Source organism: Phascolarctos cinereus, unplaced genomic scaffold (assembly GCF_003287225.1).
Source record: "Phascolarctos cinereus isolate Bilbo 61053 unplaced genomic scaffold, phaCin_HiC Scaffold_726;HRSCAF=1367, whole genome shotgun sequence".
In the NCBI taxonomy this organism is placed as follows: domain Eukaryota; kingdom Metazoa; phylum Chordata; class Mammalia; order Diprotodontia; family Phascolarctidae; genus Phascolarctos; species Phascolarctos cinereus.
In genome coordinates this window covers 381173897-381199706 of record NW_027556098.1, presented here as the reverse complement: position 1 = coordinate 381199706, position 25810 = coordinate 381173897, and the positions used below count along the sequence as shown (strand labels likewise).

Sequence of the window (25810 nt, the reverse complement as noted above, 5' to 3'; positions counted from 1 at the left end):
AGGGAGGGCCCCAAGCTGCCTTATGATCTTCCAGGCAGTGAGTGGGGTTGTGGGGAGAGCATTGGATTGGAAGTCGGAAGGCCTAGGTTCAAATCCTTGCTCCCCACCTTCTTACCGGCTTTCCTTCTTTGTGTCTGCTTCCTCATCGGTAGAACAAAGGCATTGGGCTAGGCTATCTCTCAATGGTCCTTTCCAGCTTCACCCTGCCAGGGAGGAGCAGGGCCAGAGAGATCAGTGATGAAACACTGGGTCTTGCTGGCTCAGATGGGAGGGGAGTGATTTTCATGTCTGCCCTCCAGGCTGCAAATGCACTGGCACCGACTCCACTGATCTCGGCTGCCTAAGACACACAGAGCCTTTGCTTATTTTTTCTTTCTCTTCAATGAGAGTGCAGAGGTTTGGACTCCTGTGGGAGACCAGGCTGATGGGATTAGAGGAAACAGCTGGCTCCAGCCTGTGCCCTGTGGGAGCTCACATGCCAGGGACTCAGGAAGAGAGCAGCTCCCTGCTGCCCAGTCGGATTGCAGGTCGTTTGCCTTAGGCCAGATGTTTTCAAAGGAGCCTGAGAAGTGGGCCTCACGACCCTGCCACCCTGGCCAGAGGTCCCATGGTGCCCCAGCTCCCCCTTACTATCCTCCCCCCAGCCCACATCAGCACCAGGCGGCTCTGTTCTCAGGGCCCCCAAGGCCCATGCCAGCCAGGCTTGTTTGGGCAGACCGAGTTCTGCTGCCAACCAGGTGTGTCTCTTGAAGCCTGGAGTCCCATGGCCCTGCCTTTTCCACTAGGGACCCACCTGACATCCCTCATATGCAGGAACACCAAGCCAGAATTGTGATAGACAGTTTCGAGAGAGAGGCTTGGTAGCGTAGTGGGAAGAATGCAGGTTTGGATAGCCCCTGGAAGTCGAGAGACCTGAGTTCTAGTCCCAGTTTTCCAATTAAATTGCTGGATGACCTTGCAAATAATTTCCCTTTCTAAAGAGATTCAAGAAAGAAGAGGGGGTTAGAAGAAGTGAAGAGTAGATGGTCCTTTTAGCTCCCTTCTACCAATATTTAATGATCTAAAATCACCCCAAATGATTGGAGTCCTTTGATATTCTCCTCTTAACACTCAAAAAGACCAGCTGCCCTGGGCAGTGGGGTAGTCTGGGCTTTTGTCCACGACAGTATGTTTACAGCAAGAATGAAAAGGGCAAACGTTATCTATGGTCTTCCCATAGTGGCACAGTGGACAGAGCTCTGGGCCTGGAGTCAGGAAGACTCATCCTCTTGACTTCAGATCTTCCTTCAGACAATTACTAGCTGTGTGACCCTGAGCAAGTCACTTAACCCTGTTTGCCTCAGTTTCCTCTTCTGTAAAAGGATGGAGTTGAACAAGATAATTTCTAAGGCACCTCCAGCTCTGATTTTCAGTGATTCTGAACTTCTGGAAGGAAATGAAGGAAAATACTGATTGAAAGTCTTTTAAATTGTTCCTTCCCTATCACCTCCTCGTTCCTGTCTTGTTACAATCAGCTCATTTTTGGAGATAAACCGCGTTCTTGAGATGGGCTATTCACATGCAGGGGAGAATCTAGAGCAGCCTCTTCTCTCAACCCAGTCCCCAGCCTCCAGCCTTAGCCCCCAAGTGCAGCCCTCCAGGCTTGGCTCCCCACTCCACCCCCAGCCCTCTTGGGTATTTCCAGTCCCAGGGCCCTCTAGCTCCCTTAGGGAAACTACTGCTGCTACCCCAATGGGAGTCGATTCTGCTTTCCCTGTCTCCTCTCTTTTTTTCCTTCCATTTCCCCTTTTCCCTCCACTTTTCCCATTCCTCTTTCCTCCCTTCATCTTCTTCCTACTCCCTCTCTTTCTCCCTTTTTTCTGTCCTTTCTTTTCCTCTTCCCCATTATTCTCTTCCTTCCCTTTTCTCTGTCCCCCCTTTCCTCCCCCTCCTCTCTTCTCCCCTTCCTCCTCTGCTCTCCCTCTCCTTTTTTTCTCCCTCTCCCCTTACTCTCCTTTCCTCCCTCCTTTCCCCTCCTCCCTCTCCCCTTTCCCCCTCCTTTCTTCACCTCTTGTCCTCTCTCCTGTCCCCTCCTCCCTCTCCCCCATTCCCCCCTCCTTTTCTCCTTCTCCTCCCTCTTCTCTCCTCCCTCCTCCCCCTCCTCTCCCCTATTCCCCCTCCTCTCCTCCTCTCCCCCCCCATTCCCCCTCTTCTCCTCTCTCTTCTCTTCCCCCTCCTGGCTCTCTCCATCCCCCCATTCCGGGAGGGGCCGGGCCGGGCCGGGGCTGGCTGCACAGCGGAGTGGGAGCCAGAGCCGGAGCCGGAGCCGTGTTTGGAAAAAGCCGGAGGCGCCTTCCCGCCGCTGCCGCCGCTGCAGCCGCCCGGGCCCTGGAGCTCCCTGGCCCCGCGGAGGTGGACTGGCTGTCCGTGGGCCAGCAGACAGCGCTCGGGGCGGGCCGGCTGGCCGGGCTCGGGGCGGTGCTGGGTGCTGGGCTCGGGGTGGGGTGGGGGGGCGGGAGCGGCGGGGCTCGGCTCGCCCGGGCTCTGCGCGCTGGCCTGGCCTCTCCCCGCCCCCGCCCTCTCTCCCTATTTGGAGAGGAGACACCCCTGACGTGGGGCTGTCCCCGCCGCGCCCCCGCGCCCGGGCCGCCCGCGGGTTGCTGCGGCGTCAGACGGGATCCCGCAGGCGGGCAGGCGAGCGTCCGTCAGTCCGTCTGTCCGTCTGAGCGTCCGTCAGTCCGTCCCCGCCGCGCCCCAGGGCGAAGCTGGCGTGAGCCATATGGGAGCAGCCTTCTGTCGGGTGCACGGTAAGTTTTGCCCCCGCGCGCCCCGTCCGCCCTGTATGGGGACAGGGTCCCTGGTGCCCTGGACAAGACACCCCACTCTCCGCTCCAGGGCAGCCCCCCATCCCAGAGGGGCGGGGAAGAAGGGAGGACCAAGCCTAGCTGAGAACCGACATGGGAGCGGACGAGACGGAGTGGAAGGCTGGGGCTCCGGCCGGCTCGGGCTCCATCGCGGAGCCTCAGTGTTCTTCCCGAGCCATCAGGGTAGTGGCCTGGCTGGAGCTGGAGGAGGGCGAGGAAGGGCCAGGCAGAGAAGGGGCTCAGGGGAGGGAAGAAAGCGGGTAGGGCAAGGCAGGGGCAGGGGTAGCCCTGGTCCGAGCGTTTTGCGAGCTCGAGGCCCCATTTCCATCTCTTTGATTTCGGGGTAGAGAGGGACAAAAACAATCAACCTGTGAGTGGTAGAGACTTGTTCTGAAAGAATTGGGCAGTTTGGGGGGGGGCGGCGGCGGCATAAACAGCCTCTCACCCCCCCACCCACTCCACCCCAAACGAGGGTTCTGCTTCCCACTTCTGCCTCCCTGGCCCGTCTCTTGCCAACTTATCCCCCTGACTTTTTCTCTTTTCTCTCGATGTCCCAAGTCTTTCTTTCTGCCTCACGCTCCGTTCTCTCTCGATTCTTCTCGCTGCCCTTGTCTTTCTCTATTCCCTATCTCTGTCTCCTTTTTCTCAGTTTCCTGTTTCTTTCCCCTTCTATTTTTCTTTCTTTCCTTTCTCGCTTTTTTCTTGCTCTCATTTCCTTTTCTTTCTCCCTTTCTCCTTTCTCTCTCTCCGTTTCCCTTTTTCTCTCCATCTCTTTTTCTCTTTCGTCTTCCCTTGTCTTCTTTTCTCCCTCTCCGCCTTACTTTCCCCCTCTCCTTTCCTCTCTCTCCCTTTTCTTCTCTCCTTGTTCCTCTTTTTTTCTAGTAATCTCCTTTTCTCTCTTCACGCCTCCTATTCTCTATCCCCTGCCTCTCTTTCCCTTTCCATATCTCCGTTTTCCTATGTCTCTCTCTCTTTCCTCTTCCCCTCTTCTCTATTCCCCTCTCTATGTTTTTCCCTGTTTCAGTCTCTGTCACTGTCTCTGTGTCTCTTTTCTTCCTCTGTTTCCACATACTCGGCTATAGTGAAAATCTTGTTTGGGTCGGGGAGGGCATAGAAATCTCCAGAGAGGTATATAAAGAGAACTTTGAATTAGGAAAAGGAAGTGCCCCCCCTCCATTTATAACTTCTCCTCCCTCCACCTTCGGATAGTCCCAGTTCTGGAGCACTGTGTTTCTCTTGGATTCTTTGGGGAAGAGGAGGGGTACTTTCAAGATTCTAGGGAATTCTCCCCCCCCCCCAATTCTGGTGCTCTGAAGGCCCCTAGCTGAGCTCCGGGTCCCTTGCTTTGGGTCACCTGCACAGACTCCCTACTGTGCTAATATTGATCTTTCACGGAAGCCATGGAGGCAGCTGTGTGTGTGTTTACAGCTGGGGCACATTGGCAGGGGTCAGGAGAGGGGGGCACATTGTTTAGGGTTTCCAAGGTGCTGCTGAAAGCCCTGGGTTTGGAACTGAAGGAACCTTTAGAAAAATAGAGATTAGGACTGGAGTGGAAGCTTCAAGTTTGTTCCCCACCCAAAACCTGGGAGAGGGCCCCTTCACCCTTTGTTACTTGCCCAATAACCAGATTCTTGTTCAGGTCCTCTTCTTTCTGTGGTACTGCCAAACAGAATGGGGGCAGAATCTGCCCCAGTGGCTGAGAAAAAATGGTAGATGGAGACTGACTCAGTGGGCCTGGTGACCCTCTGCTACCCCTACTGTTCCTCCTTTGGGGATCTTGAAGGGCCAAAGAAAACCCTCCCTCAGGGGGATTTCTGAGTGTATATGTCTGTCTGGACCACTGAAATGGTAGTAGAGGGGGAGTGTGTGTGTGTGTGTGTTGTGTGTGTGTGTGTGTGTGCCTGCCTTAGTCCTGAGTGAAACTTCAGACTATTAGGTTTAACTTTTAGCTTTTTCTACCCCAAGGATTGGGGAGATTGTTGCTGCTGCTGGAGCTGGAGAGCACATGACAGAGATGCTGGTGGGGTCTGCAGTGAGACTTCTGTTGAACAGATGTGAGGGCCAGGGCGGGTCCCTGCATTAGCACAGAGGCTTGTTATTAGGAATTTTCTTTGGAGACTGTTTTCTCGATGTGTGTTGGGAAGGAGGGGGTCCCTGCTGGAGCCATCCAACTCTGAGGGCTGTCTGGAGGTAGAAGGGTAGACAGGCATTGGCTTGAAGGGTGTGGTCCCCTTTGCCCACAGTTAAAAAGCATTGGGTAAGGGGTGTGTGTGTGTGGGGGGGTGTAGATGTAGGGCACCACCCTGAGAACTGACATTTTTATAGAATGTTGGGGCTGGGAGGGACCTCAGAGTAGAGAATGTCAGAGCTGGGAGGGACATTAGAACAAACTGTGTCAGAGCTGGGAAGGCCTTTAGAACAGAGAATGTCAGAGCTGGGAAGGCCCTTAGAACCCAGAATGGCAGGGCTGGGAGGACCCTTAGAACACAGGATGTCAGAGCTGGGAGGGCCCTTAGAACCCAGAATGGCAGGGCTGGGAGGGCCCTTAGAACACAGGAGGTCAGAGCTGGAAGGGACCCTCAGTGAGGATATTGATTGTAATCCATAAAACCAAGGCTTAATGAGGTTGGCCAGGGTCACATTTGGAAGTTTGGGAGTTAAGCCACAAGTACAATCCAAGTCTTCCCACTGTGTGTGTTTACAGCTGGGTCAGGAGAGAGGGGCACATTGTTTGGGGTTTCCAAGGCGCTCTTGGAGCTATAAGCCCTGGCTTTGGAACTGAAGGAACCTTTAGCAAACCAGATCAGGACTGGTGCCTTCTCACTATTGCTAAATTGCCTTTAGAGCCTCTCAGTAATGGCCTTAAGCTGGTGCCTAGGGGAGAATGACGTCTCCAAGCCCCCCCCCCCCCTTTTCTCTGGCCTTTCTGGACAACAGGCTCCTCTCCCCAAACCTTGATTTTAATTCCTTCTCCTTTTTAATGTAGGACAATGCTTTGGCCTCCCTGAGGGAGCTCCCCACAGCCCTTAGATGACCAATAGTGAATCTTAACCCCTCAAGCAGAAAACATTTTAAGCCATTTTCCTTTTTCGGCTTGTGGGTACTCTGAAAGAAACCACAGAATTGAGGTCTGGAAGGGAAGTTAGAGTTCCTCCAATTCAGTGCTCTCATTTTACAGGTGAAGAAACTGAGGCTAAGAGACTTGGATGCACTTGCCCAAGGTCACATAGGCAGTAAGGAGCAGATCCAGGTTTTGACACTAGGTCTGCAGATTCCAGATTGGGTGCTTTTTCCTAACTATGCCCTGCTGACTCCACAATCATTTCAAAATGGCAGGACCACACAATGCCAGTCACCTAAGTGCAGCACGAAGACACGGTACCCCCCATCTCCCAACCTAGTGCTAATTTTAAGGCTTTCCTGGAAGTTGGAATTCCTTAGAGGGTTGGAAGAATTCAGAGAGCCATTCTCTCATTCATTTCCCATCTCCTCTTTGCCTGGGCTGGCCCTGAGAAATTTCCCCAAAGTTCAAGGCAATTCACTATAGAGAAAAGTGCTGAGATGAGAGACTGAGCTTTTGACTGGGTTCGAGTCTCAGCTCTATCTCTTAACAAATTGTGTGACCTGGGGAAGGCTCTTCGCCCTTCCCCCCAGTTTCCTCCAATTAAAATGAGTGGACTGGATTACAACAATTCAGTAACAGAAATTTATTAGACTAAATTACTTAGAGCTAGAGGAGGATTTTGAGCTCCACCAGCCTAGACCTCTTATTTTATTTATCTGGGAGGCAATCAGGCTTAAGTGACTTACCCAGTGTCCGAGGTCAGATTTGGACTCAGGTGCTTCTGACTCTAGGGCCGGTGCTCTATCCACCTAGCTGCCCCCTCCCTTAGTTTAAACAAGAAGAATCGGACTCACCGAGAACAATCACAAGGTCAAAGGCTTAGAGATGGGAGCTTGAGCTTCTTTGGGTTTCTCCTTCCATCCCAGCTGTTCCCTTTTGCTTCCTTATCCCCTCCCCCCTAACAGTCTCTGGGACCTCCCTTGGCCCCTGTCCTCCACTGAGCTCCAGGTTGTTGAGAGAGAGTTTGCTGAACGGGAGAGAAGAAAGAGGACAGAGAAAGTGGGGAGGAGGAGAGGAAGGAAGGCCAGGGAGAAGAGGCTGCGGGAAGGGCCCTGAGAGCACTCCCCAGGATCAAGGTCAGATCCTGGCTGGGGCTTTGTTCTGTTCCTGCGTATGGGGGCTGGGATGGAGAGGAAGCACAGGATAGCCTCCCGGGAGAGAGGGAGAGGGCAGGGAGAGCAGAGAAGAGTGTGAACTTGGAGATACTTTGTTTTGGGACTCATGTTCCTAGGATCCTAACTCTTAGAGTTGGAAGGGACCTCAAGAAGCCAGCTGCTCCAATCCCCTCATTGGACAGATGAGGAAATTGAGTCCCATTCTTCTAAGTTAAAAACAAAACAAAACAAAAACCCAACAGAACTCTTGCCCCCCCTTTTTTTTTTTCCCAAAATTGATGTTGTTTCTTCTGGTAGAATGTAAGCTTCCTGAAGCTAGGGACTTTTCCTTTTTCTCCTTTGGGTCCCCAGTACCTAGCATATTGTGGTTGTTCAGTTGTGTCTAATGCCTGGTGACCCAGTATGGGGTTTTCTTGGCAAACATACTATAATTGTTTTCCATTTCCTTCTCCAGTGGATTAGGCAAACAGAGGTTAAGTGACTTGCCCAGGGTGACAGAGAGTGTCTGAGGTCAGATTTGAACTCAGGTCATCCTGACTCCCGTTCCAGTGCCCTATCCATTGAACATCTAACTGCCCCACTTAGTACATAGCAGTCATTTAATAAATGATTGTTGATTGATTATCTGAAAATAATAACTCATTTTTATACAGTACTTTAAGGTTGATAGAAGGACCTCTTTGTAACAGCTCCATGAGGCAGAGAGTCTAAAGATCACTGTTATTTTACATATAAGGAAAGTAGGGCTCAGCAGAGTGGCTGATTGGATAATTAGTGTCAGAGCCAGGATTCAAACCCAGACCCCAACCATTACCTGGGAAGAGAAATAGAACTGGTACCTCTCTTGCCAGTCATCTAACCTTCTCCCTGGGATGGGGCCTCTGTTTATTGTGCTTTTGCAGCCTGACTGTCCTGTGATCCTCCACCACTGATCTGTATCAAAGAGTATGGCCACACTTGCCTACACTTACTTGTAGGGCAGAAATGCTGTGAAGGCAGTGAGGTGTACTGATCAAACCCTGTGGGGAGACCTAGGGATTAGGAAACATGGGGTGGATACAGAAATAGAAGGGCGCTCTGTGCACTTAGAAAACTCTTGGTCTGGAAAAAAGAAACATTTAAAATTGATTGCCTGGATTTGGGGTGCCCCTTTGTAGGAAGGAGACTGACAGACCTCTGCCAAGGAGGGCAACCATTATGGGATAGGGACCTGAAGCATGCCATGTGGGGACTGGTTGAAGGACCTGGGGGCTGTTGAGTATGGAGAAGGGAAGACATGGGGAGGAATCATCCCAGCCTTTAAATATGTGAAGGGCTGTCATGTGGAAGAGAGATTAAGCTTGTCCTTCCTCGACTGAGCTGGGGCTGGTGGGCGGAAGTCTCCAAGAGTCAGATTTCAGTTCCCGGTGAGAAGACCTTTCTGACAATCAGATGGCCAGCAATGGAATGGAGCCTTTTTGGGAAGTAGGGAGCTCCTAGTTGCTGGAGATGGTCACACAGTGGGGAGGGATGATGTAAGAGGGGATTTCCTTCTGCGACAGACCCTGGCATTGTGATTCATGGGATCTCAGATCTGTGGCTGGAAGGCGCCTCCTCTAGGCCAATCCTCTCATCTTACAGAGCCCCAGAATGGTGAAGTACAAGTGGTACATGGCAGAGCTCAAGAAAAGGCTTCCTCTGTGTAGGGAATGGCACATGAGCTGAACTTTGAAGGAAGTTGAGGATTCCACGGGGCAGCGGTGAGAAAGGAGAGCACTCTGGGATAGGGCAGAGCCTACACAAAGGTGCCAGGATGGCAGATGTGATGTTGTGGACAAGGAACAGCTGTCAGGCCTATTTGGACAGAACATAGAACGTGTGATGCAGGAGCAATGTATTGTCAGTCTGGAAAGGAAGGTTGAAGCGCGATTGTTCATTGTCCAGTGGTCTTGTTTTACAGATGGGGAAACTGAGGCCCAGTGAGGGGGCGGTACTTGTCCGCTGTCAAACAAAGAATCTGTCAGAGCCCAGAGTCTTTCCCCAACTGGGGCTGAAGAGACAGTGCTTCAGGGTGAGGTTGGGTACATGCCTTCCTGAAAAGACTGTGGACAGTCATACACAAGGGGCAGGGAGATCTGGAAGCTGAGCCCGGCAGGACTGGGCCCAGATAATCTAGACTAGAGACTGTGAGGCAGGACTATGGTCTTTAAGCCCTCCGTTTCCTCAGTGCCTAAGAGACAGGGCGACACAGTGGAAGAGCATTTGGATTTGGAGCCGCTGTTCAGTCTTGTCTGACTCTCTGTGACCCCATTTGGGGTTTTCTTGGCAAAGATACTGGAGTAGTTTGCCATTTCCTGCTCCAGCTCATTTTACAGATGAGGAAACTGAGGCAAGCAAGGTTAAATGACTTGCTCAGGTTCACACAGCTAGGAAATGTCTGAGGCCAGATTTGAAATTGGGAAGGTGAGTTTTCTTGACTCCAGTCCCAGCGCTCTGTGCACTATGGCGCCCCCTAGCTGACCTGGGGTCAGAGGGCCTGAATTCAAACTCTGGCTCTATAACTCATTAATTGACCTTGGGCAAATTGCTTGACCTCTCTGGGCCTCAGTTTCCTCTTTTGTAAAATGAAGGGGGGTATGTTGGACTTGGAGGTCCCTTCTAGCTCTAAATCTAAGATTCTAATTCCTCTAATTTCTGTGTCAGCTTCCATTACACACACACACATACACACACAGATACACACAGACATACACACACGCAAAGACACACACACACACACACACTCACACACACACCCCTCCTGACCATCAGTATGTGGTAGTAGAAAGAACCCTGGACCTGGGCTCCAGTTCCATCTCTGCTCCTTACTACTAATGTGACCTTGCATAACCCACTTCTCTCTGAGCCTGGTTTTCTCTTTATGTAAAATGAGAGGGTTCAGGAAAGTGATCTCTAAGGTCTCTTTCAGCTTGAAATCCTGTGAATATTTATTTACCACCTAAGCACTTTACAAACATTATCTTGTGTATCCTCACAGTCCTGGGAGATAGATGCTGTTATACCCATTTTACGAATGAGGAAGCTGAGGCAAACTGAGGTTAAGTGACTTGCCCACTTTCACAGAACTAGTAAGTATCGGAGGCTGGGTTGGAACTCAGGTTTTCCCACTCCACCTCTGGTTACTAGCTGCTTAATGATGACATTTAGCTTATACTTCCGGATTTGTTACTCACATCCACCCTGTGTGGTAGGTGACATTTTAGCTCCCTTTTGCACATGAGTAAAGAGAGGCTCAATGTTACCTGCCCAAGGATCAGATAGCTGAAGAGTGTCTCTGCAGCTGTCCTTGGGCATTCTCCTAAGCTCTATGGTTCTGGACTTTATGCACCTTCTAATGCAACCCTCTCAGTCTACAGAGGAGAAACTGAGGCTCAAAGAAAGGGATTTGCTTGCCAGATTACACAGGTAGCTGCAGTAAGGATTTGAACTCAGATCTTTTAAGTCCAAATCCAGTGCTATTTCTACTCTGGTTTCATTTGATGAAGGGGGAAATAGAGGCTCAGAAAGAGGGAGGGACTTGTCCAAGGTCACACCATGATCCAGGACTAGAACCCGGCTTTCCTGACTGCCAGCCTAGTGGGCTTTTCCCAGAATACCTGCTGACTTTCCCTCTGAAGGTTGGATTGCCAGGCAGTCTTGCTCTGCTTTCTGGATCTCCTCTTTTTATCCTTTCCCCTTCTTATAGATTGGGGCAGGGGCAGGGATCCAGGGACGTTATGCTCTAGGTGTGTTGGATGATTACTAAGCCATCCACATGGTAAATTGGAAATTATCCACTGAATTGTATTGATCTTCAGAGAAAGAGCAAAGTTCTTGCCGGTTAATAGCAGCCGAGTTAAGCCTCCTTGAGCTGCGGCCCTGCACTGCCATCTGCTGACGAAACTGGGTAGTTCCCAGCCTCCAACTAGACTCTCACACCCTTGACATTGAACTTGGCCGTAGGGTGCTCATGTGCACTCTCAATCTCTCTGTTTCTCTCTGTCTTTCTTTTTCCCCTCTCTTGGTCTCCTACCTTCTCCCCTCTCCCCTTTCTCCTTCCCTGTCTTTCTGTCTTCCGACTTCCAGGGTCAGAGGAGGGCGGGGAGAAATGAGTCTGATGTTCAGAGACTGTGAACTCAGTGACTTCTTCATCACTGTTCAAGCTTAGGATGGCTGAAAAGTAAGAACGGAGTAAGATGTATTTCTCTGGCCTTGGTAGGTTTAAATCCTGCCTGGGTAACTTCATAGCTCTCTGACTATGGGCAAATCTTTCTGAACCTCAATTTCCTTGTCAGTGAAATGGAATAGTAATACTTGACTCAGTGGATAGAGCATTGGACCTGGAGTCAGGAAGACTTGAGTTCAAATCCAGCCTCAGATACTTCCTAGCTGTGTGACCCTGGATAAGTCACTTAACCTCACTTTTCTCATCTGTAAAATGGAGATACTAATAGCCCTTCTCTCCTAGGGGTGTTGTGAGGATCAAATGAGATTATATTTGTAAGATGTTTTGTAAACCTTAAAGCACTATATAAATGCTATCTATTGCTGTTATTATTATAATTATAATTATTATTATTAGCTACTACTGTTCAGGTGAGATAATGTAGGTAATGTGCTTTGTAGACAATAAAATGTTACGTGAATGTACTACTAGCTTTACTACTTACTGCCTAAGGTTGTTAATGATAATAATAACAATAGCTAGAGTTTTATAGTACTTACTGTGTGCTACGTACTGGGCTATGCACTTTTACAAATATTTTCTCATAGAAATAGGAGTCTTCTGTCTCCTCTGAGGTTAGTCAATGCACTGCTTTGAGAATTCCATCCCACTCCCATCTGGGTAGATTGATTCTGCACCAGCTTGGTCAATCCTCATCCTAAAATGCAATGCTCAAAGACTGGGCATGTTATCCCAGGCATTTTTTTTTAAAGGCAGTTGGGGTTAAGTGACTTGCCTAGGGTCACACAGCTAGTAAGTGTCAAATGTTTGGTCTGAGACCAGATTTGAACTCAGGTCCTCCTGACTTCCAGAGCCGGTGCTCTATCTACTGCCAGGCATGTTTTTTTTTTTTCAAGAAAGAGGGCAACAGAAATATTATCACAGCCACTCTGAACAATGTGCTCCTATGAATGCGGTCTAAAAATCACATGAGCTTTTGGGGCTGTTGGCTTATATGAAGCATGCCACGAGTCCACCAAGACCCTTAGGCCTTTTTTGTAGGGTCACATTTGGAGTTAGTGTCGAGCCAGTGCCAGGTGTGTCCAGCCATACCTCCTCCATTCTGTACATGTGCATTAATTGTTTGAACCCAGGGCAGTACTTTATATTTACCCATACTGAATTATATCTAATTGGGTACAGCTCAGCGTATTAGGTGGGCCCCTGTGGCAAATTTATAGCAGAGCGTGGGCAAGAGTTGCTTGAGATGGGTAGGAATGAATGGGTTGCAATTTGCGTTTTTAGAGGTAATTTCCAAATTAATGAGATTGCAGGGTATTTGAGAGATGATATAGCCCTGGCTGAGGTTTACTGAAGAAGCAAATGGATCCACTGTGTAGAAACCTTTGAAAACAAGAGAGAGTTAACAGGTGCCAGGTGGCTAGGTGACACAGCGGATAGAGCATTGGGCCTAGAATCAGAAAGACTTATCTCCCTGAGTTCAAATCCAGTCTTAGACACTTACTAGCTGTGTGACTCTGGCCAAGTCACTTAACTCTGTTTGCCTCAGTTTCCTCATCTACAAAATGATCTGGAGAAGGAAATGGCAAACCGTTCCAGTGTCTTTGCCAAGAGAACCCCAAACGGGGTCAGAAGAGTCAGACACGACTGAAAAACAACTAAACAACAATAAACATTCCGTCAGTGTCTCTGAGTTTGGAATTTCAGTGATGTGGGTGCTCCATCTGCCAGGGCAGACTGTAGAGATGATCTTTGTGGATGAAAGAAAATTCCAGCCCTGGTGGCCAGCTCTCTGGCATTGAGTCTTTTCAAGCTTAACTAAGTCTGGCCCTAGGATAGTAGCCACACAGGTCATCCCCAGGGCCTGTCCTAGAAGCCTCCCCAGTTTTGATAGACCTGCCAGGGCTTTTGTTTCATTGCCATGCCCAAGGTCTTCTCCTCACCATAAGAATGGGGCCTTGATGGAGTGGTTCAGGAATAATTCTGTCCAGAAGCTGAGAGGGGGATGAGCTCTGTGACCTCGCTAGCATGAGGCCCTGGAAAGGGCACTGGGCTTGGAGTCTGGAAATCTGGGAATCGCTGGTTGTGCCATGAACACCCTGTATCATCTTGGGCAAGTCACTTCCCATATCTGGGCCTCAGTTTCCTTCTCTGAAAAATAAAGGGATTGGCTAGGCTGCCTTTCATCTCTAACATTCTGTGTGGCCTGAGTGCTCCCTTCCAGCTCTGTGACTTCAACTCCTATGCGGGTCCTTTCCTCAGGCCTTTCTTGGTTTCTGATTTTGTCAAACAGGTGAATGGTGTCCTTAGTTGCCTGCAACCACTGCTGAGTAGGCCCTGGTCCAGCAGAAAGCTGGACTTGGGCCTGTACTATTTCATATTTTTATCAGTGACTTATATAAAGGCAGAGATGGCCTGTTAATCCAATTTAAAGATGACACAGAGCTGGAAGAGATGGCTAACACACAGCATCCCGAAAGGACTTGCTAGGCTAGAAAGCTGAGCTGAATCTAATGAAATGCAGTGCAAGAGAGGTAAACGTAAAGTGTTACATGGGTTCAAGAAATTAACTTCCTGAGTATTTGGTGGGGGAAGGCATGGATAAGCAGCAGTTTTTCTGAAAAAGGTTTGGGGATTTTAGAGGACTGTGAGCTCGATATGAATCAGTAGTATGAGAGGGTATAAAAAAATGTGATTTTTGAACTGCATTAAGAGAGGCATGGCTGTCAGGAATCAGGAGGGGATGGTCCTGCCCTGCTCTGCCCTGGTCCAAGATCTGGAGTACTGTGTTCAGTTTTGGACACCACATTTTCGAAAGGATACTGGTAAATTGGAGAGAGTCCATAGGAAAATAATCAAGATGATGAAGGGCCTCGAGTGTTTTCCATATAAGGATTCAAGGAATTGGGGATTGTTTAGATTGGAGAAGAGAAGTTAGCAGGAAAGCTGTGTTCAAGTATTTGAAGGGTTATCTCATGGAAAAGGGATTAGACTTGTTCTCTTTGGAAACAGTGGGCAATTCCAGGCACATTAGGTTCAATGTTGTGAAGAAGTCAATTTAGGCTTGATATAAAAAATCCTGCCTAACAACCAGAGCTTCCCAAAAGTGGAATGGGGAGTGGGCTCCCCCTCAGTGGAGACCTTAAAAGTGAAGTCCAGATGGCCACTTGTCTGTGTGATGGAGAGATGATCTTTTTTTAAAAAATAAGTTTGTGTTGATGCCTTTTATTTTTTACATCACCATACTTTTCCCCAGTACTCTTCTCCCTCTCTTCCTGAGGGCCATCTCTTGTAAGAAATATTATTATATTATTTTATTTTAGTCTAGGCAGTGCGGTTAAGTGACTTGTCCAGGGTCACACAGCTAGTAAATGTTATGTGTCTGAGGCCACATTTGAACTCAGGTCCTCCTGACTCCAGAGTCGGTGCTCTATCTACTGCACTACCTAGCTGCCCCAAGAAATATTATATTTTAAGAACAAAAAAAAAAAAAGAAAGGAAAAAAGAAGAAACAGCGTAACTGACCAATTGAAAAAGTCTGAAATATGTGCAACATGCAACACTTGTGGACTTCCCACTTCTGCCAAGGGGTGGTGTGGCAGGAGCATCTTTTCATGTCTCTTTTTTCGGGCCATCCTTGCTCCTTATCATTTTACAACATTAACTGTTATGTGTGTGTGTGGGGGTTGTCTTTTCCATTTACGTTATTATAGTCTGTGTGTATATTAGCTTCTTGGTTGTTACTTTCTTTTGCATCAGTTCATGTAGATCTTCTTATACTTCTCTGTATTCATCACATCCATCATTTTTTACAGCACAGTAATATTCCTTTACATTCATGTACCACAATTTGTTTAGGTGTTCCCCAATCGATGAGCATCTACTTTGTTTCCAATTCTTTGCAATTACAAAAAGTGCTGCTAGAAGTATTTTGGGGTATGTGGGGACTTTCTTTTTATTAGTGACCTCCTTGGAGTCTAAGCCCAGTAATGGAATCTCTGGGTCAAAGAGTGTGGACATTTTAGTCACTTTTTTTGAGTGATTCCAGATTGCTTCCCAAAATGGTTGTGCCAGTTCATAGGACAAGCTGCAATGCACCAGTGGGATTATCCTCCCACAACCCCTCCAACGTGCCATGTGTTGTCATCTTTGCCAGTTTACAGAGTGTGAGATGAAACCTCAGCGCTGTTTTGATCTGCGTTTCTCTTATTAGGGATTTACAATATTCTTTTAAGTTGTCAATAGTTTGTGATTCCTCTTTTGAGAATTGTCTGTTCATCTCCTTTGACCACTTGCCTATTGGGAGTGACTTTTGGTTTTTTTATACACACACACACACACAGACACACACAGATACACAGACACACACATGTATGTGTATTTGTGTGTGTATATATGTACACTTATACATATATACATGTATACATATATATACATACATACACATATATATCTCAAAAAGCATTTAATTATTTTCACCATACATGTATCTTTAATCCATCCTCTATGCATATATGTGTATATATACCTATCCAAAATATTTAACAAATGCCTTTTGAACTATTAATTACAGTTAATAACTTGATCATAAATATAACATATCTATCTGTCTATATCTGTTCATTGTTTATGTATCATGGATACCAAACCTTTATCAGAAAATTTGACACAAAGATTTTTTTCCCCATTTAACCACTTCCCTTCTTATCCCAGGTGCATTAATTTTGTCTTGCAGAAACTTTTCCATTTCGTGTGATCAAAGTTAACTATTTTATCTTTTGTAATTGCGTCTATCTCTTGTTTGGTTAAAAATGTATCTCCTAACCATAGCTGTGGGAGGTATATAATTTGCTTCCCTTCTAATTATATTCTGATCTTTAATATTAAGTTTGCATATGCATTTAGAATGTCTTGTGGAGTGTGGTATAAGGTGTTAGTTTAAACCCAGTTTCTGCCATATTGCTTTCCAGTTTTTGAGGGAATTCGTTTCTGAGTACAGGTTGTGCTATATTACCACTGAGGTTTCTTCTGACTCTAAAATGCTGTCATTCTGTGAAGGGACCCTGTAGGGTCATGACGTTTAGAGCTGGAAGGGGTCTGAGAGGCACCTAGTCCAACCCCTTGTCTTTATGGATGAGGAAACTAAGGGAGGGGGTGACTTGTCCAGAGTCGCACAGGTAGTAAGTGGCAGGGGCTGGCATTTAAAAACATGTTTTATTGACGTTCTCTTTTTTTAAAAAATTAAGTTATTCTGATTTATCAACAATCACTCCCATAAGCTTTTGAGTTTACAATTTTTCTCCCCCTCCCTCCCCACCTCCCTCCCCATGACAGTGTGCAATTTGATATAGGCTGTACATATACATTCCTATTAAGCATATTTTCACATTAGTGATGTTGTAGGTAAGAATTAGAACCAATGGGAGGAACCACCAGAAAGAGGAAACAAAACACAACAGAAGAAAAAAAAATAGCAAATAGTCTGCTTTGATCTGCATTCAAACTCTATAGTTCTTTCTTTGGATGTGGACAGCATTTGCCATCATGAAGCCTTTGGAGATGTATGCTGTCTTTTTAAAACATTAATTATTTCCCAGTGACTCCCTCCCCTACTAGAATCCTCCTTTCTAATTAATAAATGAATCAAAAGCATTTATTAAATGTTTACCAATACTAGACAATGGAGATACAAAAGAATGAATAAAAAATCATTTATTAAGTGTTTACTTGGGCAAAAACTGTGGATACAAATACAAAAAGTGAGACAGTCCCAGCTCTCAAGCACCTTACACTCCACTTGAGGGAGATGACACATAGAAGTGGGTTAAGCTGCAGGGCAGATGGAAAGGCCCAGAAGTCCCAAAGATTCAACTTTGGGTTGCATATCAAGGCCCAGAGATCTTTAGATTGCATCAGGAGATTAGATGACAGTGTCTGGGAATCCAGAGGACATAGAGTCATGGCAGATAGTCAAGCCTGGTGATCCTCTATTTCTGGAAGAAATCAAGTTGATGATCTGGGTGGCCTGGAGTCCTGGGTAAGGCTTGCCTGGGAAGGCAAGGAGAGATAGCCCCTGGTGGTGGTGGGTCTTCCTAGAGAGGAATGAAATCATTCCTGCCTTCAAGGAGCTTACATTCTGTCTGGGGAAACAATGTATACGCATATAAGTAAATACAAAATACAATCAAATACAAAGTATTTTTGGCATTAGTAGGCATTAGTATAGCTGGGTGGGGGATCCTGGAAGATCTCATGTAGAAGATGGCATTAGAGAAGACACTAGAGATTCCAAGAGGTTGCAGTGAGGAGGGGAGTAGATTCTAACCACGGTGGATGGCCAGTGCAAAGACTGCTCCTTCTTAGCCTCCTTTGATGAATCATCATCTATATCCACCCCTCTCCCAACTGTGGATGTCCTTCAAGGCTCTGCCCTGGGTCCTCTTCCCTCTTCTGTCTACACTCTCTTGTTGACTCCATCAGCTCCCACAGATTTAATTATCCCATCTCTAAATCCAGCCTTCATTTCTTCCCTGAGCTCCAGGCCCACATCACCAGCTGCCATTTCCATCTGGATGTTCAGTGGCATCCTTCTAGCCACTCAGGGTCATTAGGTGTAATCTTTGACTTCTTCCTCCTCACCTGCCGTATGCAATCTAATGCCAGTTCTTATGAATTCTCTCTCTACCCCATCTCTCTCATCTTCTCCCTCTTCTCCATTCACACAACCACCTCCCTCGCGGGCACCCTCCTGACCTCTCATCTGGATTATTGCAGTTGCAGTTTAAATGGTCCTCCATGCTTTGATCCTCTGCCTTCTGCAATCCATTCTCCACCAGTTGCCACAGTGATTTTATCAAAGCACAGATCCCTGTTCCCAACTGGGGAGGGCCATCTCTACTGGATTGACAGCAGGGCCTCATCTCTGGGTTCTGGGCTCAATTGCAGGGCTCTGGTGGTGTTGGGCATGATGCTGTGGGTCCTGGTGGGTGCCCTCCTCCCTGTGGTGCTGTTGGCTGCCCCTCCTCCAATCAACAAGCTGGCACTGTTCCCAGACAAGAGTGCCTGGTGTGAGGCCAAGAACATCACCCAGATCGTGGGGCATAGTGGCTGTAAATCAAAATCCATCCAGAACAGGTAGGAGCTAGAGTGAAGGAGAGAGAGAGCATTGGGAGAGATGGGAGGAGATGGGGGGAACTGAGGGAGGGGAAACAATCAGGGGAGAGGATGCTTGGGGAGGGAAGAAGGTCCAGGAGGAGGGAGGGTTAGGATTCTCCTTAGGCAGAGCTGGGAACTGGCACAGCCTGGTTCCTTACCTGGCCACCTTGTGGATCTGAGAGAAGCTGGGTGAAGGGTAGTGACTGAGTTTGCTTGTCTCTTCTCTGTCGTGCCTTTTCCCCTCCCCTCCCTACTGTTTCCCTGTAGGGCCTGCCTGGGACAGTGTTTCAGCTACAGCGTCCCCAACACCTTTCCCCAGTCTACAGAGTCCCTGGTACACTGTGACTCCTGTATGCCCTCTCAGTCCATGTGGGAGATTGTGAGTATGGTCCCTGGGGACCCACCATTTCCCAAACACTCTGGTCTCTCCGAGAATGAATAGGGGAGACTCCTCCTCTTTAGAAACTCCAGATGTTTCTGTCACCCTTCTTTTTCCATCACTGTTAGCTCCTTCACTCCTATCTCCTCCATCTTCCTTCTGCCTCTTTCAGTTTGTTATCTTTGTCTTTCCTTTGTTTCTGCCATCTATCAGCTTTGTCTTTCTTTTTTTCTTTTTCCTTCCAACCACTGTCTCCACCATCCATTGTCTTCATCTTTCCTCTCTCTCCTCCAGTTTATTACCTCCCTCTCCCTTTGTCTCCACCATCCATTGCCTCCATTTCTCATGGTTGTCTCGTCTCTCTCCCCTCCCCCATTCCTCTATCTTCCACTGTCTCCATCTCTTATTACTTGTCTTTTCCATGTCACTTCCACTTCCTGTTTCCTCCATTTGCCATCGTCTCTGTCTCTTCTACCTCCTCCACATCCCCTTTGTCTCCATTTTTCCTTTTTTTCCTCCTACGTGCCACCTCCATCTCCCCAGTGTTTCTAACATTCATCATCCGTTTTTCCTTTTTTCCTGGATGTAGCCAGGTGGTACAGTAGATAATGTTGGACTTGGGGTCAGGAAGACCCAAGTTCAAATCCTGCCTCAAACACTTAACTATCTGTGTAATCCTGGATGAAGCACTCGAACTCTGTCACCCTGTTTCCCCATTTGTAAAATGGGGATAATCATAGCACCTACCTTACGGTTTTGTTGACAGAGGACCAAAGGAGATAATATATGTAATGTGTCTTGTTTCTTGTATCTTCCTTCCCACCTCCACCTCCTCTCCTTCCCCCCCATCCTCCATTGTCTCTGTTACCTCTGACCTCATTGTCTCCATGTCCTCTGTTCTCCCTACTTTTGCTGTGTTCCATCTGTTCTCATTCCCTGTCTACCTTCCTGGTCCTCCTTAGAGGGTTTGCAGGCCCAGGAAAGGAAGGGGGTCCTCCAGTGTGCTTGGTCAGGGTGATTCTGGGGGTGAAGTGGGTGACTTTTCCCTTGAGGGTCTGCAACGTCAATGGGAGTGGGCCTGTGGACTGTGGGAAACATCTTCCCTTCCTTCTTTCTCATAGGTGACACTGGACTGTCCCAGTCATGATGAAATGCCCCGAGTGGACAAGCTGGTGGAAAAGATTGTCCACTGTAGCTGCCAGGCTTGTGGCAAAGAGGCAAGCCATGAGGAGATGAGCTTTTTCACGCATGGCAGAGAGGAACATCCTGGCTCCCACCCTGGCCGCCATTCCCTTGAGGTTGAGGAACCCCCTGGTCCCACCCACCCGGTGGAGGAGGGGGCTGAGGAGTGATTTCCTCCTTCCTTTTCCCTTCCCTCTCCCCAATCCCCCTCCCTTGGAACTCTGCTTCCCACCTTTCTGTGGGGGAGAGAAGAGGCTGGGCCCCCACCCCCTCCCTATGGTCATTGGATGGACTTGGACTGCTGTCCGGTTGTCACAGCAATTATTGAGAGTAGGGGGAAACAGGAATCCATGCTGCATATGTTAATATATTCTGAGGAGACTGGGGTGGGGGTGGGAGATGGGAACATTGGGGCTAAATGGGGTCCTTGGGGTTCATTTTTTTAAAGGTTACATTGACTCAGCCCTTCAGTTACCCAGAGCCAGGGCTAGAGAAGTAGGAAATGAGGGTCCTTGGCTAGGAGCTGGACGGAAGGCATTGTATCCCTTTGGTGCCAGGGCCTCAGATGGAGCTAGGACAGGTGTATTGCCAAGGAATAGATGGGCATCTTAAAAAATGTGGGCATCTGCAGTAAGGAGATGATATTGCAGTGATGTGTAGATGTGTGGCATGGTGGGTGGGGTGGGGGATGGGGTGCAGCAATGTGGCATTGATTCTGAAGCTGGAAGCGGGGAGAATCTTCTTCTCCCTCAGGGATCCTCACGCGTTGCTTCATAATTTTCTGGAGGGAACATCTGGGCACAGGGGAGGCACAATCCCCAGGTCTTATTCTTGGCTTTGCTATAGATACACCCTGGAGTGAAGGAAGAGATAACTTTCTGCCATCTGAATGGTGCAGATGAGGAGGAAGCTTTGGGTTAACTTTTCAGAAACAGTTCTCTGTCTTCTTCTGAGACACCCCAGCACCATCTGTGATCCACCCTCTTTGGTCCAAACCCTCTCCAGGACATTCATTAGAGCCTAGCCTAGCCTAGGGAAGGGAGGGAGGTTTTTCTCCAAGATTAAACAGAGCTTCCTCACCTGTCATCTTCTTTTGTGAGACTGACCAGAGCTGTCCCTCTAGAAGTGGGGACCCCATCCTTAAAACCTTCCAGGAGGAAAGGCCTAGATCAGGAAAAAAGGACATCCTACCCCAGTGGGAGGAGAAGGGTGGATGGAGAACCATGCCAACCTCCATGTGGGTGATCTAGAAGTCTTCGAGGGTCATACTGGGTTGAGTTGAAAGTGTGTTTGAACAGATACACTCTTGGGGCCCACTGGGGGAGGCACAGTACCTCCCTCTCCAAGTTCTGCTCCTGCTTCTTAACCAGCTGCACTTTAATCCTGAGGGAGGGGGTAGAGGACATGGGAATCTCCAGAAGGGCTATTGTTATTTCCTAAGAAAGGGGGTGGGAATACATCTGCTGCCTGGAAATGCCCCTGGCTCCCCCAAGACCTTCCCAGAACTGCCTTTTTCCAGGGAAGTATTTGTCTCCTCCATAAACGTACCCACTTCCGTCCCCCTCCCCCACCCTCATGACTCATGGCTGGAACTTGTAACCAGTAGCCTGTTTTCCCTCTAAATAAAGAAGTTCAGTGTCCTTTTGTGAGCCACTGGTTGGTCATGTGGGCCCGGGCATTTGTGTGTTTTGGGGGTGGGTGGGAATGGTCAAGTCAGCCAACAGTTATCATTCAAAGAAAGGCAGACATAGCTTCTGCCCTCCAAGAGCTTCCATTCCAACGGAGGAGACCGCGTGCAAACAGCCATTTACAAAGGGACAGGAAGGTGAGAATGCCAAGGGAAGGCACCTCTTTAAGGGGGGTCCAGAAGTGCTCCTTTTAGAATCGAGGCTGGAGGATCAGCGGCCGCCTGCTGGGGCTCATTGGTAATGCACAGGTCATGGAGACCTAGGGGCTTACTGGCTGGGTGACCCTGGGCAAGTCACTTAACCTCCAACTCTGCTTCCTCATCCATAAAGGGGTTGGACTTGATGTACTCTACCGACCTTTCCACCTTGAAATCTATGATGCTCTACTCTTCTCCAGGCAAGCTGGAGATATTTCAGGAGGCTGGCCCCCTGGGTTCCCTCTCTGCTGAGAGGGAAAATCAGAGGGGCCCAAGTCCTTCTGGGACACTCCTGCCATGATCTGTGGAGGGGGGAATTCGAGCTTGAATGGAATCATACTGTATCCGTTTTCTCTCAGGAAAATGTACCCAACCCCTTGGTGTGGTGATGGGGCAGATGGGGTCTAATTATCACAGTAACAATAACTTCCCATAGTGTTTTAAAGTTTATAAAGTGCTTTCTTCTTGACAGGCCTCAAGGGGAGTTAATAAAACAAATAACAGCTGGCCTGTACATAGCACTTTGAGGTTTTCTTGTTGAGTCGTTTCAGTCCTGTCTGACTCTTCTTGACCCCATCTGGGGTTTTCTTGGGAGAGATACTGGGGTGGTTGGCCATTTCCTTCTCCAGCCCATTTTACCAATGAGGAAACTGAGGTAAACAGGTTAAGTGACTTGCCCAGGGTCACACAGCTAGGAAGTGTCTGAGGCTAGAATTGAACTCAGGCCCTCATGATCTATCCACTGCTTCACCTACCTGCTCACTTTGAGGTTTTTAAAATGCTCCACAAATATTTTATCCTCACAACAATTCCGAGAGGTAAGATGCTATTATTATCCTCATTTTACAGATGAAACTGAGGCAAGCAGAGGGCAAATGACTTGCCTAGGGTAAGTTGCTGAGGTTGGATTTGAACTCAGGTCTTCTTGATTCTAGCTTCATCTATCAGATGAGAGGACCAAGTCATTGAGGGATGAAATGACCTCCCTTAAATCACAGAACTAATAAATGGCTGAGCCATGGTTCAAACTCAGGTCATGGATCCTAGCTCTAGAAGTAAACCAGAGGTCAGAGGTCATCCAGTCCAACCCCCTCATTTTACAGATGAGGGAACTGAGGCCCAGGAGATAGTGACTTGCCCAAGGTAATACAGACTGGATTCAACCCTGTCCTCTGACCTGAGAACCAGCACTACGACCACTGTACCACATCCTGTCATACCAACTCCAGGGCTTCTTCCACATGACCTTCGGCTGCCCATGGGCACAGGAATGGATACTGGATGAGAACCAAGCAGAGGAACAGGATTTCAGAGCTGGAGGAGTCCTCTAGAGATTTTCTTCTGCAGTGGGTGATGGACAGTAGTGGTGGTCATCCCTGGTTCTTCTACTTAGGACAGGCTCAGGAACCAGGTTACTAAACCAATCCTGTGGAAAGACCACTAGGTTGGAAGTCAGACGACCTGGGTTCAAATCCCCCCCTTTTTAAGTCACATACTATCTGTATGGCCTTGGGAAAATGCTTTGTCTCTCTGTGCCTCAGTTTCTTCATCTATAAAATGAAAAGATGGGCCCAGATGACCTCTGAGGCTCCTTCCTGTACCACGTGATCCTATGAAGCGTATCCAGCCCCAATTAGTCTTCCATTAATTATCCTTTTTACCACTTCCTACTCTAACCAGTTTCATTATCTCTAAAAATGAGCTGGAGAGGGAAATGGCAAACCACCCCAGCATCCCTGCCAAGAACTCCAAATGTAGTCATGGAGAGTTGGACACAACTGAAAAATGGCTGGACGACACACTCCAGTAGGATCTCAAGAAGGAAAGAACCAGCTGTTCCCAAGAGAAGATGGAAACTTGCTGTGACTTTGAGACCTCCCAAAACTAAAGGCCTTAAATTTTCCATCTACAAAATGGGATTTTTCCTCATCCCTCTTTCCCTGATGGGCATGTGTTGAGTGAATGCCATCTTTAAAACCTCGGGTACTACCAGAAAAAAAATCAACATTAGTAATTTGTTGCGTTTTTAAGGAGAAAGGGGCTATATATTTGGTCCCACACAAGAGAGGAAGAAACATACTTCACTCTTCTTGGTAAAGTGGTAGGGGGCCATGGGTATGGAATGTCACATATACTACAAGAAGGAGTCACTTTGTTAGTTGGATTTTGCTAAAAAATTTCTTTTGTTACAAGGAAGAATTCAGTGTGTGTGTGTGTGTGTGTGTGTTGGGAAAGGAATCTGATATTAAAATACTCCAAAGGGTCTGTGCTCTCAACAATGTGGATGTCCCCTCCAATGATGCAAATTGCCATTCATCCATGGCTATTGTGACTGTGATCTTTGTTCATGTCCCCTCCTAAGTTTGCCCCAGAAAGTCCACTCAGGGGATCTTAATCTCTTTTTATCAACACTGAGGGATACCAAGTATAGCTGATTGGCCATCCTTGTCTGATCTTAAAAACAAAGGCTATTTTTTTTTTTCTTACTGTAGGTTGGGATGGTGAGGAGAAAAGGTCTGAGAATCCAAGGAGTTGTCATTATCATTGTCCCCACAAGGTGGCATCACTGCTTTGGGAGAATCTGTCTTAGAAGGGGTCAGGAGGTTTCAGTGTTTCTATCACACTGGAGCCAGGCAGGTTCCTTCCCAGGGAATACCAATCCAATCACTTAACAGGGAGGTGGGAAGCTGCAGTTTTCTAGGAATATTCTTGATCTGGGAGACAACAAGCCTATTACATCTCTGATGCTTCATAACATTGAGAGACGAGGTAACCCCGCTGCTTCTCAGTTACCTCATCTCTAAAATCCTTATTACAGGAATAATGAGCCTGGGACAGCTACATCTAGACGGGGAACTGATTCATTGTCCACTAAGTTAATGCTTATTTAGTATTCTGCCACTGCCCAGCGGCATGGCCAGGCAGACTTGGGGGAGGAGGAGGAATGCAGGCACACTGGTATTATCCAGAGCCCCCCAACTCTCCAAGCCTTTTTGATTTTGAGGGAATTTCATACTGGGGAAAGCCATAGAGAAGTTTGAACAACCATGGCCTCTCTATGGAGAGGTCCATTCTCTTTTTTCTTTTTCTTTTTTTTTGGCTAGGCAATGGTATTAAGTGACTTGCCCAGGGTCACACAGCTAGTAAGTGTTACGTGTCTGAGGCGGTATTTGAACTCAGGTCCTCCTGAATCCAGGGCCGGTGCTCTATCCACAGCACCACCTAGCTGCCCCTAAGGTCCATTCTCTCTAGCCAAGCTCAGCAGGAACCTTGGTACAAATATGCTGGGCCTTCAACCCCTGGAAGCAACAATTTAGAAGTGAGACCACCTGTTTCTCCGTGCTGACCCCCCCCCCCCATACACAGAGCATTGTCAGCCTTGTACCACTTTTCTTCTCATTATCCCCTCTAACTACAAGAAAGTGGGAAGCATTTGGCTGTCATTCCTATCACAGCCTGTTGTATCTTGCTTGAATCCCTATCTGTGTTTTTACTAATGTGTATAATAATGCTATGAAAGCACATGATCTTTAAATATGATTTGTGACCATGCCTTAAGTATTCAGTTTAGGATTGAGAAAGGAAGATAATGCAGAGGGAGAAAAGATTTTCTCCAATTTACATTTGAGGACAAGCCAATGAAAGAACCTTCAATTTTAGTTATAGTTTCAAGAATTCTACCTTTTTTTTTTTAAACCAGAGAGAGAATTAAAAAGGAAACAAGCCTATAAGTGGAGAGTTGAAGGGGTGGGTACATTTGTATCCAGGTACACCTTTGGCACTGTTGTGGCTGACACTCCATTCTGTCATAAAAGACACAACCTATGATATATCTATGACCCTTACTACACATGGCAAATGCCACTCAACCAAAAGTTTTGAGCAAAAATAAACGGAAAAGATCTTGGAAACCTCAGGTGAGA

The 25810-nt window shown here is 47.7% G+C and overlaps 1 protein-coding gene across 1 annotated transcript; it reads left to right on the top strand.

Annotated features, from left to right (window-relative positions):
• The first annotated feature begins 2535 nt into the window (after positions 1-2535).
• Positions 2536-21642, top strand: NBL1 (NBL1, DAN family BMP antagonist). The gene is made up of 4 exons (XM_020973220.2): positions 2536-2786; positions 18232-18420; positions 18709-18820; positions 19942-21642. The coding sequence occupies exons 2-4, from the start codon at positions 18251-18253 to the stop codon at positions 20170-20172; spliced, it is 513 nt and encodes a 170-aa protein (XP_020828879.1). The 5' UTR covers positions 2536-2786; positions 18232-18250; the 3' UTR covers positions 20173-21642.
• The last annotated feature ends 4168 nt before the right edge of the window (positions 21643-25810 follow it).

Coding starts and splice junctions, on each gene's coding strand:
- NBL1 (XM_020973220.2), top strand. CDS start 18,251: ATGATGCTGTGGGTCCTGGTGGGTGCCCTCCTCCCTGTGGTGCTGTTG. Junction 18,421..18,708: donor TCAAAATCCATCCAGAACAG/GTAGGAGCTAGA, acceptor GTTTCCCTGTAG/GGCCTGCCTGGGACAGTGTT. Junction 18,821..19,941: donor CTCAGTCCATGTGGGAGATT/GTGAGTATGGTC, acceptor TCTTTCTCATAG/GTGACACTGGACTGTCCCAG.